Source organism: Ipomoea triloba, chromosome 12 (genome assembly GCF_003576645.1).
Source record: "Ipomoea triloba cultivar NCNSP0323 chromosome 12, ASM357664v1".
NCBI lineage: Eukaryota > Viridiplantae > Streptophyta > Magnoliopsida > Solanales > Convolvulaceae > Ipomoea > Ipomoea triloba.
This window is the reverse complement of record NC_044927.1, coordinates 10,670,574-10,684,263: the sequence shown is the minus strand read 5'-3', so window position 1 is coordinate 10,684,263 and position 13,690 is coordinate 10,670,574. Positions and strand designations below refer to the sequence as shown.

The following is a 13,690-nucleotide window of genomic DNA, read 5'->3' as shown; positions in this document are numbered from 1 at the left end:
ACTCAAGTTTTCAAAGCCCGATATTTCCCAAAATGTTCTTTCTTGGAAGCTTCGGGGGGTTCGAATCCTTCTTATGTGTGGACGAGCATTAGAGAGGCGCGTTGTATACTTTATGAGGGTGTGCGGTGGAAAATAGGAACGGGGGAGGATATTCGGGTTTGGGGGGATCCTTGGTTGACAACTGAACAGAATCCTTATATTTCTACTCCTGAACCTGCGTATTTAAATAAACCGGTGGTGGCATCTCTTTTTTGTCCGGGAACTACTAGTTGGGACATGGACCTTATTCGTGATTTATTCAATCCTACGGATGTTCAAAATATTCTTAGTGTACCTACTTCGATGTCCGGGGGATTTGATACTCCTTATTGGATGGGGGAGAGTCATGGGTTTTATACGGTAAAGAGTGGTTATCGTATTGCTGCGGGTTGTAGGGATAGGGGAGGGGTGAGAGTGTGGGCGGGGGTTTGGGATTTCGACATTCTTCCGAAGGTTAAATGTTTTTTTTGGGCTATGTGTACGAATCGTTTGCCTACTAAGGTCGCTTTATCTATTAAACAGGTGCCATGCAATCCATTGTGTGTTTTCTGTGGGGTAGAGCCGGAAACAATGGTCCATTTATTTGCAAATTGCCCCTTTGCAAAGGCTTGCTGGCGTGAGGTTGATCTGGGGTGGCGATTGGGAGATGTGGCGAGTATAGAGGAATGGGTGGAGGAGATGTGGGATGAGCTTCCTAGAACCATGATTGAGATGGTGGTGGTGGTTTGTTGGGCACTATGGGAAGCCAGAAATAATAGGGTATGGAATATGCATGCTGTGGATTCCAAGTCTTTGGTCATGCATGCAAATATCTATGTCAATAATTGGAGGGTGGCAAGGCAACAGAACATTGTGTCTAGGTAGGGGTATGTGGCAGCAGCACATCAAGAATGTTGGCAGCCGCCGACTGAACCGAACTGGAAATTGAATATAGATGTAGCTTTGGATTGTGGGAGGGGACAAATGGGTTTTGGGTGGGTAGTGCGAGATGAGGGGGCGGTGGTGGTAGGAGTGGGTATGAGGAAGCTTCAGGGGGTTTATTCCGTACGTGAGGCGGAGGCGGTGGGAGCTAGAGAAGCACTAAGCTGGATTAAGGGTAAAGGATGGACTCACGTGGTGATCGAAACTGATGCTCAATTGGTAACAAATGCAATCCACGGGGGATCTAATATAACTCCTTTTGGGGCGGTTATTGATGATATTCGCGTGCTTTTACGAAGTCTCGGAGGTGTTACTATTACTTTTGTGAAACGGAGTGCAAATACAACGGCCCATATGCTTGCGCGTAAAGCTTTATGTAATTCGGGGTTTGATTTTGTTGAGTATTTTGATTCTATTCCTCGTTGTATTTCAGCTACTCTTACTATGAATTAATGAAAGTTGTTGCTTTGGTTAAAAAAAAACAGTAAAAATCATAGCAATGGAAATCAATTTCTTTCAAAAAAAAAAAAAAAAAAANAAAAAAAAAAAAAAAAAAAGGAAACAAACTACCACTCCCGTCTTAAGAATTTCTTTTTTTTTTTTCATTAATCAAAACCAAGAAAATTTCATTTTTCTCAAATTTAAGAATTTTTTTTTTCTATCCAATCAAACATGCGGAAGAATAATGAAGTGCAAGTTGTTCCCTATCCATAATAAAGTGACAAAATTTATCACGTTTCAATATTAATAATTTAATATACATATACGGAGTACTAAAAAAAAATGCAATTGGGAAAAAGCCGACAAGTCTGAAACCATTTGCGGCAAGGCCCGCTGGAGAAAATTTTTGGCGGCCATATGCTTACGTGGCATTAAACATTCGTCCCTTTTAGTCCGCTGTATTACATTTCTGGTTTTTTCACTTCTCTTAAACTTAACCCTACAATCCGTCCGTCTCCGCCGCCGTCCGCCGCAACAATGAAGCTCTCAACACTCTCTCTCCGCCACAACCAATTCCTCTCCGGCGCCGCCGCCGCCATCCATCACCCCTCCGCCACCTCCCGAACTCCGCCCTCCCGGGTCCGTATGTCCCTCCGCGAAGACGCCCCTTCCGTGGCCATTGTCGGAGTGACTGGCGCCGTAGGCCAAGAGTTCCTCTCCGTTCTCTCCGACCGCGACTTCCCTTACCGTTCCCTCAAGCTCCTAGCCAGCAAACGCTCCGCTGGCAGGAGCCTCACCTTCGAGGACAAGCAATACACCGTTGAGGAGCTGACGGATGATAGCTTTGAAGGAGTAGACATTGCGTTATTCAGCGCCGGCGGATCTATTAGCAAGAAGTTTGGGCCGGTAGCGGTTCAGAAGGGGACCGTCGTTGTAGATAATAGCTCTGCTTTTCGTATGGACGAGGGAGTGCCGCTCGTCATCCCGGAGGTCAATCCCGAGGCAATGGCGCATATCAAGCTCGGTTCTGGAAAGGGAGCGCTTATTGCCAACCCTAATTGCTCCACTATTATTTGCTTAATGGCTGCCACCCCGCTTCATCGCCGCGCTAAGGTGAGACCTATGAGTTAATACTCAACTTAGTTCTGGTTTGTGCTTAATTAGGTATAGTTTTACTCAATTGAGTTCTTGATAATTTTACCTCCATTAATATTTAATTTATTCTCTATACTAATTTTAACCAAGACTATAGCATTTTATATATTTTATACGATTTAGTTTTCGACTATACTAAATTTTCTCAATTTAGTCCTTGATTTTAACAGCAAAGACTCAGTTGGGTAAAACTATGAAATCAATGACCTAATTAAGCATAAAAAGTTGTTTAGGACTAAATCCAGAAAAATCAGATAGACTTGTCTACTTATATACGGTTTCATTCCTAAATCGTTTTTGCTACTGGATATTTATTTGGCAGTTGAGTTTGAAGTTAATAGTGCGCCTTTCTCACTTCTGAAACCCAGTTTTTTAAATAGCACTATAAAAAAGGAAGAGGAAATAATTCTTGTTTATTTTTTTCTGTAATCTTTTACAGGTTAAGAGGATGGTTGTTAGTACGTACCAGGCTGCTAGTGGTGCTGGAGCTGCAGCCATGGAAGAGCTTGTTCAGCAGACTCGTGAGGTGTTCTTTTTATTATTTTCCCTGTTTTTCATCTTATATAGAGTGGAAACTAATTTTTTTCATATAGAAAGTTAATTTTGTGTGCTTCTTTATCTTAAATAGGTATTAGATGGGAAAGAACCAACTTGTAACATCTTCAACCAGCAGGTTTGCTGGCTTTGCTTCTTCTGTTTGGTTTGAACATTTTTGGTTGATGAAAGATTTGTAGTCCATCTAATTTCTGTAAATTCATCATTAAAATTTCATTGCTGTGTGCAGTATGCTTTCAATCTGTTCTCGCATAATGCACCTGTTCAATCAAATGGGTATAATGAAGAGGAGATGAAATTGGTGAAAGAGACGAGGAAGATATGGGTAAAGATTTTTTCTTTGACTTTGCTCATATCGAATCTTCTTATTCTTTGTGACATTCTAGTATTCTACTGCAATTTTATGTTCCGAAATTAGATACCCGTTGAAATATATTTTTGACTGCATTGTAGAATGATGGGGAGGTTAAAGTCACAGCAACATGTATTAGAGTTCCTGTTATGCGTGCACATGCAGAGAGTGTGAATCTTCAATTTGAGAATCCTCTTGACGAGGTAATGTTTGGTTGCTAGTTTATTACATCAACCATTTTTTGCCTTCAATATGTAATTGTGTTGTTTTGACTTTAGATGCCCAATTGTATGATGCTATCTATATTTCAATCAAACTTGATCGTCTATTGTTGTACACGGGATTTTCTTTCAAGTTGATTTTCAACTCTGATCCTGACTCTTTGATTGTCAAAAAATTAAGGGTTGGACATGTTTACCAAACATATATTTCCATAATTCCATGAGTGCATAAACAACTCAAAAAATTGAGCAACTAAGGAGTGATGGGACAGTTTCGTAAGAATAGAAATTTTCTATTTGTTTTTGTTCATCTATTACAAAATTATGAGAATTGGACATTTTAATTGACAACTGATCAGTATGGTCTGGGCAGAGATAAAACTGAAGATCTTAAGGATATGTAATAGTTCTTGCTTTTGTTCTTGCTTTTGAACACAAGTTTTCTGCTTGTTTAGATTACCCAGGGATCATCAAACCTTGGTGTGTTGACCATATTCTTTTATATATGATAGGATAGCATGTAATGATGGTTCTTGAAGTTATGTTGACCAATTTCTAAGATGGGAAATATTTGTATGAATTGTTGGTTGGAAGCAATTAGTTTCTTGTGTTGTATAGAATAGTTTGGAAGCTGTTAATTCTTCTAATTCCCGGGTCAACATTTTCTGGGTAGCCCTTAATGGTTAATCTTATGTAATCACAGAGTATTGTCAATGTGTATCGAGTAGAGATAGTTTTTCCTTCCAATTTTGTTTGGTCTGTTGAACTCTATCTTATATATAAATTGAACACAATCTAATATTGATTTAGATGTGCAGGAGACGGCAAGGGAAATTCTGTCTCGGGCACCTGGTGTAGTGGTGGTTGATGATCGTGCTGCCAATAGGTTTCCCACCCCATTGGAAGTGTCTAACAAAGATGATGTTGCAGTCGGGAGGATACGCCGCGATGTTTCCCAAGACGGTGACTATGGGTAAAAACATGCTTCCAATAACTCTTGATTGTAGTGTGTATATACTGTCTGAAAATCTTACTTAAAGTGTGCATTCATTCACTTCACAATAGGTTGGACATCTTTGTTTGTGGCGACCAAATTCGCAAAGGAGCTGCCCTTAATGCTGTACAAATTGCAGAGAAGCTGCTATAAGAATAGCATCAAGGAATTTTTCCCTTACCTTACAAGGCCAGTGTTCAGTTCGCGGATGGATGGCCTGAGTAACAAGCCCATATTTCTTTGCGTGTAAAAGTTACCATTAGCTTCAAGATTAGACTGTCCTTACATTTTATCAAAAGGTTTTGTGTGTATTGCAAAAATTTTGAGATGGCTTTCTTATCCACGAGCCGAGCGTTTTGTTTCCTGTTAACATTCAGGGTGTATTTGGTTCAAAATCAAATATTGGAATCCGTAATGGTAATGAGTTTAAGTAAAATGAGTCACTTTGTTTAGTAATAAATATGAATTTGAATTGCCCGTAAGGTCAGCCCAAGTGGTAAGAGAGTTACACCTGCAGTCAAGAGGTCGTGTGTTCGAATCTCAAACTCTTGAGTCTCAAACTCTTGAGTTTGAGCTGGTCAGCTATGGGTAACCTAGGCTGCATGATAATTAGTATCAAAAACCCATAGTAGGATATAAAATTCCTCAACCAAACACATCCTCGGTTGCTACAAATGTAAATAAAATAGTGTTGATTATGTCCGTTAAGTTAATTGTGATAGAAGGTAAAATCGCCAACCGTTGGCTCGACAATTTGTGAAAAAATAAATTATGATAACCCAACTTACGCACAAGAAACCCCCTTCATTGATCTCTTGTGACAAATTTCATCTCTATAACCAGTTGAATGTTGAATGCACATGCGGACTAATGCCTATAACGCTATTTGCATAATTGCATGGGAAGCTGATTCTTTATGAAATATGTAATGAAACTAGGTATTAAAATTGTGCCCCCAACATATTGTTAGAATATAGACAACCAACCTAATGGAAATATGCAATTTTGACTAAAAACATATCTATAAAACGCAACTCCCCATAGCAGCTTATTTGTTAATGCCTTGACCGCCCCCAAGATCAGCTGCTGCTTTTGCCGCTTTACTCAAAGCATCGGAGACCCACAGAGCACCCTTTGAGAAATAGGAGCTATTGACAACAGCATTCGCAGCCGCAACAGCACTTCTCCCCGTAGCTGATACAGCTGATTTGGTGTTATCAACAATGTGATACCTCTGATCCACTGATCTAGCAGCTTCAACCCCGGCAAAAATCTTGTCGGTCAGGCCCATCCTCTCGCTCAAATCCGCCACCTTGGCTGCTGCAGTGGCTGACAATTGGTGTGATTCGTCGAAAGCTCTGGCCTTACCCAAAGCATCTTTTCCTAGTACATAGCCTCCGGATAGCATTGTTTTAACCACGTCTTGAGCCATGGTCACGGCTTCCCCAGCAGAGGGAACATATTGGTGGCCTTGTGTGTGTTCCTAAAATGTTTATACAGCAATTAGCCAATTGGGAAACTCATCAGAGGCAAAGCTAACAAAACATTGTACAACAGTACAAGGTAAGAAACAAACAGTTGAATCTCTTGCTTCTTCAGGCTTCCAGGAAGACTGGTTCCAGTAATCATATTCATCTTCATAGTATCCCCAGCGGGCTATGCATACTTGTTGATCCAAAATTGTGGCGCCCTGTACAACATGTAGTTTGAATGGGGTCAATATTCAGATTCTGTCCTTGACTACTGAAGGAAAAAGGGGTGAGAAAGATCCATTTCCTCATACCGAAGATCGTGAAATGCTTTAAATAGATGAATAAGTGTGCCAAAGTTGCGGAGTTAAGTTACTAGTAAAACTATCAACAATAGGAGAATGGAATTTTCAAAAAAAAATGTGGAGATTAATTACTCACTGCTAAAATGATTTAACAGATATTTGCCTGATTATTGATTAGCTAAAAATGCAGGTTTTAGTAAAAGTTAGGAGTATATAGATAAATTCCCTCATTTTCCCTTCTTTGAAACTAGATCCAAGTCAAACTGAACATTTTATAGATTTTAAACCTCTGAATAACTAAATCTTTGTTTAGAAAATCAAAGCTTGCAATATTCTTTTGGATACATGAAAACTATATAGGCCCTAAAAAATTAGATCAAATGGTTGAGGGAGTGGAACAATCCTCCACATTCCAAAGCATCATGATCAATCTTTCAGTAGCATTTGTCATTAAGAAGAGAAATGAAATACAATTTTAGTCGTAGCAGTGGTAGCACTTACACTAAGTAACACAGCTGTTTCCAGAGCATGAGAAGATCTAAATGTCACATAAGCTGTACTTGCATGTTCACCAGCTCTGTATTTTTTACCAAACATTATTAAAAAATAGATACTTGAATATTAACACAAGACAGCAAACATTATATGCTTTCAGAGGTAATAGATGGTTCCTTATCATAATGTACACCAAAATGTAACAATACTAACAGGAAAAGGGCAATACAAATAAAGGCATCACTTTCTACCTCACTCTTTTTTGCTTACTAACGTACGACAGGTAGAAGAAGAGGCAATGGACTGGTTGCAAATGAGTTAATTGCACTTTATCAATTGCACTTCATTACTAAGGCAAAGGTATAGAGGAATCCATTAACCCATATCTAGAAGATAAGGGTTGATGGGTAAGATCTTAGACAACATGTTTACACACATATTCTAGACAGCATATCTATAGTAACCCTTATTCTGGAAGGTACTGCCCAACTCATAAAAAGGGCAGGTTGGGGACTTGGGGTTACCTGGAATGGGTAAAACTTTTGCCTCAGTCACAAACTCACAATATTTTATGCATATAAAGTGAGAAAGTAAGAATTTACATCTAAGAGTTTTCACAACTTATCATAGCGCTAATTTAGATATCAACTATAAATTATGAAGTACAAATCAACTATAAAAACATTTCATTCTCAACCTAGGGCAAGGCATCAGCAGAACAGACATGGTGCTTCCATGCAGCAAGCCAATGAAGTTACAAAGTGGATAAGACCAATTAAAACATTAGAATTGTAAAATCTTTAGTTATAAAGGGAGAAAAAAAACACAAATAATTAGGATTCAACCCTCAAGAAAGCCTAAAGCTAAAAGGAACTAACAGATGCAAACCAAATAAAACATTTCTGTACTACCTGACAATCTCAATATGATCAATCTTCCCACAGAGAGCAAAAAAATCATGAATGTCCTTCTCAGTAGCAATAGGGGACAGACTTGTAACTTCAGCAGTGTAACCACCTGGATTCATGCTTATTGCCTTATTGGTGCTACCAAACTACAATGAACAGATAAGTAAAGATTCCTATGAGAATTGACTGTCTTCAAATCAGGCTGATAATGAAGTATCAAACTTTAAAAGTTCAAAGGAAAGGATAATAATTAACAAGAGTTTATTTTTTTAATCCACTTCCAACTCCAAGCCCAACATTCCATAACCCAAACACCAAGTACTATGCACAACTAGCTGAAAACCCCCAGTAACCATTAATCAGCTGTAGAATCCATTACTTTTCCTAAATCGACAATTAAATATGAGTTCACAATCCCATTGCAGGGCAGGACAAAGATCGAATAGTATAACTACAAGATCCATTTCCTTCGACAAAATTAAGCATTAAATCAACTCAAAAACAACAGGGCGAACATGTAAAAAAATTGAACTGAAACAAGCACAATATCCCAATTAGATAGCTAACTATAAAGTTACTCGCATGCAGAGCTGCGACCTAGGGTTTATTTCCAAACTCTCACTCTCGCAATCCAAATGAACAAACAATCAATAACACCACTGCTGGCAAAATCTTGACTTAGAAAACATTATACAATTTAATCTGTAATTACTCAGTAAATTTTTTTTAAAAATTACACCAAAGAGAAGGTTAATCGAGGAAGATTAATAAAACATTATTAGCAAAATAAATACATCAATGATGAACTCATAAAGTGATCTCCGTAATCGTACCTAGCTTCGGTTAGAGAAAGATGAGAAGACGGAAGAATCAGAGACGAGCACCGGTAAAAAGCTAGAGGGATGAGATTCCAGAATTTCGAAATTGAAGTGTTGTTGCTTATATATGAAGTAATGCTGAGGTGGAGGGCTCTTGAACACCCGTCATGTCACTCTCCAGATTAGTCCATTACTTTCTTCTTTTGCTAAGATAAGAAGAGGGTGCGAGAGTATTTAAAAGTAACATTTATACCGCTGGTTGGAAGGAATAAATTAAGGGAAAAAAGAATTGTAATTCTGTGTATAAGAATAAGATAGGAATAAAATATGAATTTAAATTGTATTATTTGGTAAGAAGGAATATAATTATTCAGAAGAAGTGATATAAAAATTAAAATGTCCTTGTGTAATTAGGAGTGTGCATCGGAAGGTTCGTATGTATGAATCGCCAATCCGTTCTTTTTTTTTTTTTTTTTTATATCTAATCCGTTCATTTAATTAGTTAAAACCGTCGGATATTTGAAACTTCGGATTCGGACGATTTTAATCTGATGTCAATTTTTGTTTGGATTTTTATAAAGGGAAAAAAAAAACAAAAAAACAAAAATAAAAAAAAAAACAAAAACAAAAACAAAACAAAATATACTACTTTTTAGTTCAAGTGTTACAACTTACAAATTTGTAAATACAAGTTACAACTTACAACTTGCAATTACTAAATTAACTTATAAAAATATATAAAAACTAAAAATTTGAAATACAGATATGAAATATAAAAAAGATTACATTTTTAAAAATTAAATTGCCCAAAGTACAATTTATAACAACTTCATGAATCAACAGACTGTCAATCCCCTAGTTCAATCTCTTCATGTTCAGATAACACAAATGCACAATAATTACATATGTGATGACTGCTGAGAAAGAAAAAATGCTCAAATTGCTATTTTTTCATATCAAGGTATATTTGGAGGCAAATTGCTATGAGTTTCGGAACAAAATCCAAAACTCATGAGCAACATACCAATCCAAAGTCCTTTGATTCAGACAAATGGTGGAAGTATCATCGTAACCAACAAAGTAGTAGTAAACACTAAACATTAAGACTTGAATTAAGAATTAAGACTAGTTTAAAAAGTAAATGAGAGTAAGGGAGAGACGGAGAGTGATATACCAGATTGGATTGATCATAAAACTATTCACTCAAGATTCAAAGAATCAAGGGAAAAGGCTTAAAGGCCTATTGAACTGATATTGATACTTGTTTTATACTCAATGGGCCTCATGGAAAGGAATTAAGGGTAGTAACAATTCAATTGTTGTCAAGTTATTGTTCCAATTGTAAGTTTACATCACAAATCACAATTCAGTAATTCACCATAAATTACATTATCATAATTGAATCATCATATCATATATGGAATTGTCCAAAATTTAGGGCTCATAATCTCATACTATTATACAATCATACAGATTACACACATTTACAATATGCATCAAAGAAAATGGAATCCTTCATCACGGGCTGTGATTGGCTTCAGGATAAAAAAAAAAATTCTTGATTAAGTTCGCTAACTTAACGACAGAAAAAAGGCCTTGTTCCTCTTCTCCCTTTCCAACTTCAAATTAAAATCGGAGATTCCCTTTCCTCATCCGCAAAAAATCCACATAAAACATATTAGGCTTCCACAATAAATCATAGAATAATCCAACATTCATACAGATTAACAGAAATACAGGAAATATCCATCATAAGAATTTAATCACAATTCATCATTAGTTCATTACATACTTACAATAGGCTTCCATCAGTCCAACACAATTACACAATCCATATATACATAATGTACAAAGAACTAGATAAGGGGTAATAACTTCCACCATGAATTCCATAATTAGAATAATCATTTATATGGAATTGCCCAAATTTTAGGGCTCATACAATCAAACCAGATAATGGGCAATAACTTCCACCATAAATTTCATAATCAGAATACATCATATTATATATATATATATATATATATATATATATATATATATAGTCATGATCAGGTGTGGCCTGGTCATTAGGTGCGGCCATACGGCCTATTTTCAGCCATTAGATCATATCAACCCATCAAATCAACGCGCAATATATATATATATATATATATATATATATATATATATATATATANCGCAATATATATATATATATATATATATATATATATATATATATATATATATATATGTTACAGAACACACCATTCTACGTACTAAAACGCACCAGAGGATAAATAAAACACACCATTCCACACAATATACCAAATACACCTATTCACTTAAAATTCATCAATATACTTAGTAAAACACATCATTCTACGTATTAAAATGTACCATAACGTGCCTTATGTCAGATTATAAGCATACACTATTTACACATATTAGAAAACATGTGCTAAAATATGCATCATTCTACGTATTAAAATGCACCACACTTATTAGAAACACATGTGTTAAAATACACACAATTCAATGTATTAAAATGCACTAGGCGACGTATTAAAACACACCATTCCACAACACAGTTAATGCACCAACATACGTAATAAAACGCACCACAACACGTATTCAAACGCACCACACTATGTACTAAAATGCACCATTCCAATTCACGTAATATAAATACTAAAATTACCATAATAACCCCACTTAAACATACGCGAATTTCAGTAGGATTAATGAAATTGGATGGTGCAGATTAGGCCGCATGACCGCACCGGTGCTCGCCGCCGCATTTGAACCAATATATATATATATATATATNATATATATATATATATATATAGGGTTGCACTCTCGTGCATACTGTCGCCCAGGTAAGAAATGAGAACGCTTCACAGCCGTCCACGTGTCCAAACCAACGAATCAGATGCAATTTAAAAAAAAAAAAAAAGACACGGTGGCATTTTTGTAAATAACTGGAACTTTGTTGTACCTAGTTTCACTTACAAGTGTACCTAGTTTCACTTATAAGTGCACCTAGTTTCACTTACAAGTGCACCTATTTTTGCACATATTTTCACTTACAAGTGCAAGTAATTTAACTTGTTAATATTCAGGCATCTATTTTCGCAAATATTTTCACTTACAAATGCAAGTAATTTACCTTGTTAATATTCATGCACCTGGTGCAACCTAGGTGCACCTAGTTATAACATTAAGTGCATTTAGTATTGATGCTCAATGTACAATTCACTTGCACCTGTAATAAATTTTACTTGCATCTACGATACATTTTACTTGCACTTGTGCAAGTAATTTATTTTGTTAACATTCATGCACCTGGGTGTAACCTATGTACACCTAGTTATAACATTAGGTGCACTTAGTATTGATGCTCATTGTACAATTTACTTGCACTTGTAATACATTTTACTTGCATGTGTGCATCTATTTTCACTTACAGGTACAAGTAATTTACCTTGTTAGCATTTATGCACCAGGGTGCACCTATGTGCACCTAGTTATACCATTACGTGCACCTAGTTATAACGTTATGCGCAACTATATTCCGGACACGTGGCGCGCTGTGATTCGTCCGCAGTTCTCTTCTGGGCGGTCAATGCGCACCAGAACGCGATCATATATATATATATATATGAAATTGCTTAAATTTTATGGCTCATAAAAACATACCGTCAGAAAGTATGTTCAATTTTAAGGGTGCTCTAAACATAAACTAATAAACGTACAACCATGAACCATATATCAGAAACAGTTGAATTTCATCTTGACATCATCTATATGGAAAGCTCCAAAAATTAGGGTTTAGTGGCTCAGTATCAAATTAGGGTTCAATGGCTCACTATCAAATTAGGGCTCACATATTCATCATAGAAATTACTTTTTTTTACACATTTTCACAACACATCAACGATCAACACACATAAACAGTATTAAAAATATAAAAAGAGAACTGTCATTTACTCGTTTTCTCTAGGGGTATGCATCAGACGGGTTCGGACGGGTTTGTATAACCCTAGTTTTCTCCAAATATTCCCTGGAGAACTAAGCTCCAAGCAAGCAAAGGTTTCCACCACAAGTCCACAGGCCACAATACCACCAGAGTAAAAGAGAAAGAGAACAGAACTGGAGAAGACAAAGTACTAACTACGAGTCTATGAAGAGAGAATGAAGTCAGAGAACAGGTTATAGAAGAGAGTCAAGAGTCAAGAGAGAGTAGAGATTACACTATTAGAATTTAGAAAAGAGTAGAAGACTCCATAAGTGAGAAGAGAAAGGAGAAAACTCAAGAGAACTCGCGACTGCGCAACAAGAGGAAGGTAAGAGGAATGACAAACTAACCCTAGCATTTAGGACATATATANATATATATATATATATATATAGGGTTGCACTCTCGTGCATACTGTCGCCCAGGTAAGAAATGAGAACGCTTCACAGCCGTCCACGTGTCCAAACCAACGAATCAGATGCAATTTAAAAAAAAAAAAAAAGACACGGTGGCATTTTTGTAAATAACTGGAACTTTGTTGTACCTAGTTTCACTTACAAGTGTACCTAGTTTCACTTATAAGTGCACCTAGTTTCACTTACAAGTGCACCTATTTTTGCACATATTTTCACTTACAAGTGCAAGTAATTTAACTTGTTAATATTCAGGCATCTATTTTCGCAAATATTTTCACTTACAAATGCAAGTAATTTACCTTGTTAATATTCATGCACCTGGTGCAACCTAGGTGCACCTAGTTATAACATTAAGTGCATTTAGTATTGATGCTCAATGTACAATTCACTTGCACCTGTAATAAATTTTACTTGCATCTACGATACATTTTACTTGCACTTGTGCAAGTAATTTATTTTGTTAACATTCATGCACCTGGGTGTAACCTATGTACACCTAGTTATAACATTAGGTGCACTTAGTATTGATGCTCATTGTACAATTTACTTGCACTTGTAATACATTTTACTTGCATGTGTGCATCTATTTTCACTTACA

The 13,690-nt window shown here is 36.5% G+C and overlaps 3 protein-coding genes across 4 annotated transcripts; 2 read left to right on the top strand and 1 right to left on the bottom strand.

Moving 5' to 3' along the window:
* Positions 1-276: 276 nt before the first annotated feature.
* Positions 277-903, top strand: LOC115999347. Its single transcript, XM_031239204.1, has 2 exons — positions 277-492; positions 562-903. The coding sequence occupies exons 1-2, from the start codon at positions 277-279 to the stop codon at positions 901-903; spliced, it is 558 nt and encodes a 185-aa protein (XP_031095064.1).
* A 935-nt stretch (positions 904-1,838) lies between these two features.
* LOC115998041 (aspartate-semialdehyde dehydrogenase-like) lies at positions 1,839-5,114 on the top strand. The gene is made up of 7 exons (XM_031237488.1): positions 1,839-2,514; positions 2,996-3,082; positions 3,185-3,229; positions 3,341-3,436; positions 3,565-3,666; positions 4,503-4,657; positions 4,750-5,114. Exons 1-7 carry the CDS (start codon positions 1,939-1,941, stop codon positions 4,829-4,831), a joined length of 1,143 nt encoding a protein of 380 aa, XP_031093348.1. The 5' UTR covers positions 1,839-1,938; the 3' UTR covers positions 4,832-5,114.
* A 379-nt stretch (positions 5,115-5,493) lies between these two features.
* Positions 5,494-8,853, bottom strand: LOC115998325 (binding partner of ACD11 1). 2 transcript variants are annotated; one of them, XM_031237864.1, is made up of 5 exons: positions 8,689-8,853; positions 7,859-8,001; positions 6,954-7,029; positions 6,255-6,368; positions 5,494-6,161 (listed from the first exon to the last, which is right to left on the bottom strand). In XM_031237864.1, the coding sequence occupies exons 2-5, from the start codon at positions 7,972-7,974 to the stop codon at positions 5,727-5,729; spliced, it is 741 nt and encodes a 246-aa protein (XP_031093724.1). In that variant the 5' UTR covers positions 7,975-8,001; positions 8,689-8,853; the 3' UTR covers positions 5,494-5,726. The 2 variants fall into 2 exon arrangements, with proteins under 2 accessions (XP_031093724.1, XP_031093725.1); XM_031237865.1 differs by lacking the exon at positions 8,689-8,853 and adding an exon at positions 8,650-8,669.
* Between the last annotated feature and the right edge of the window lie 4,837 nt (positions 8,854-13,690).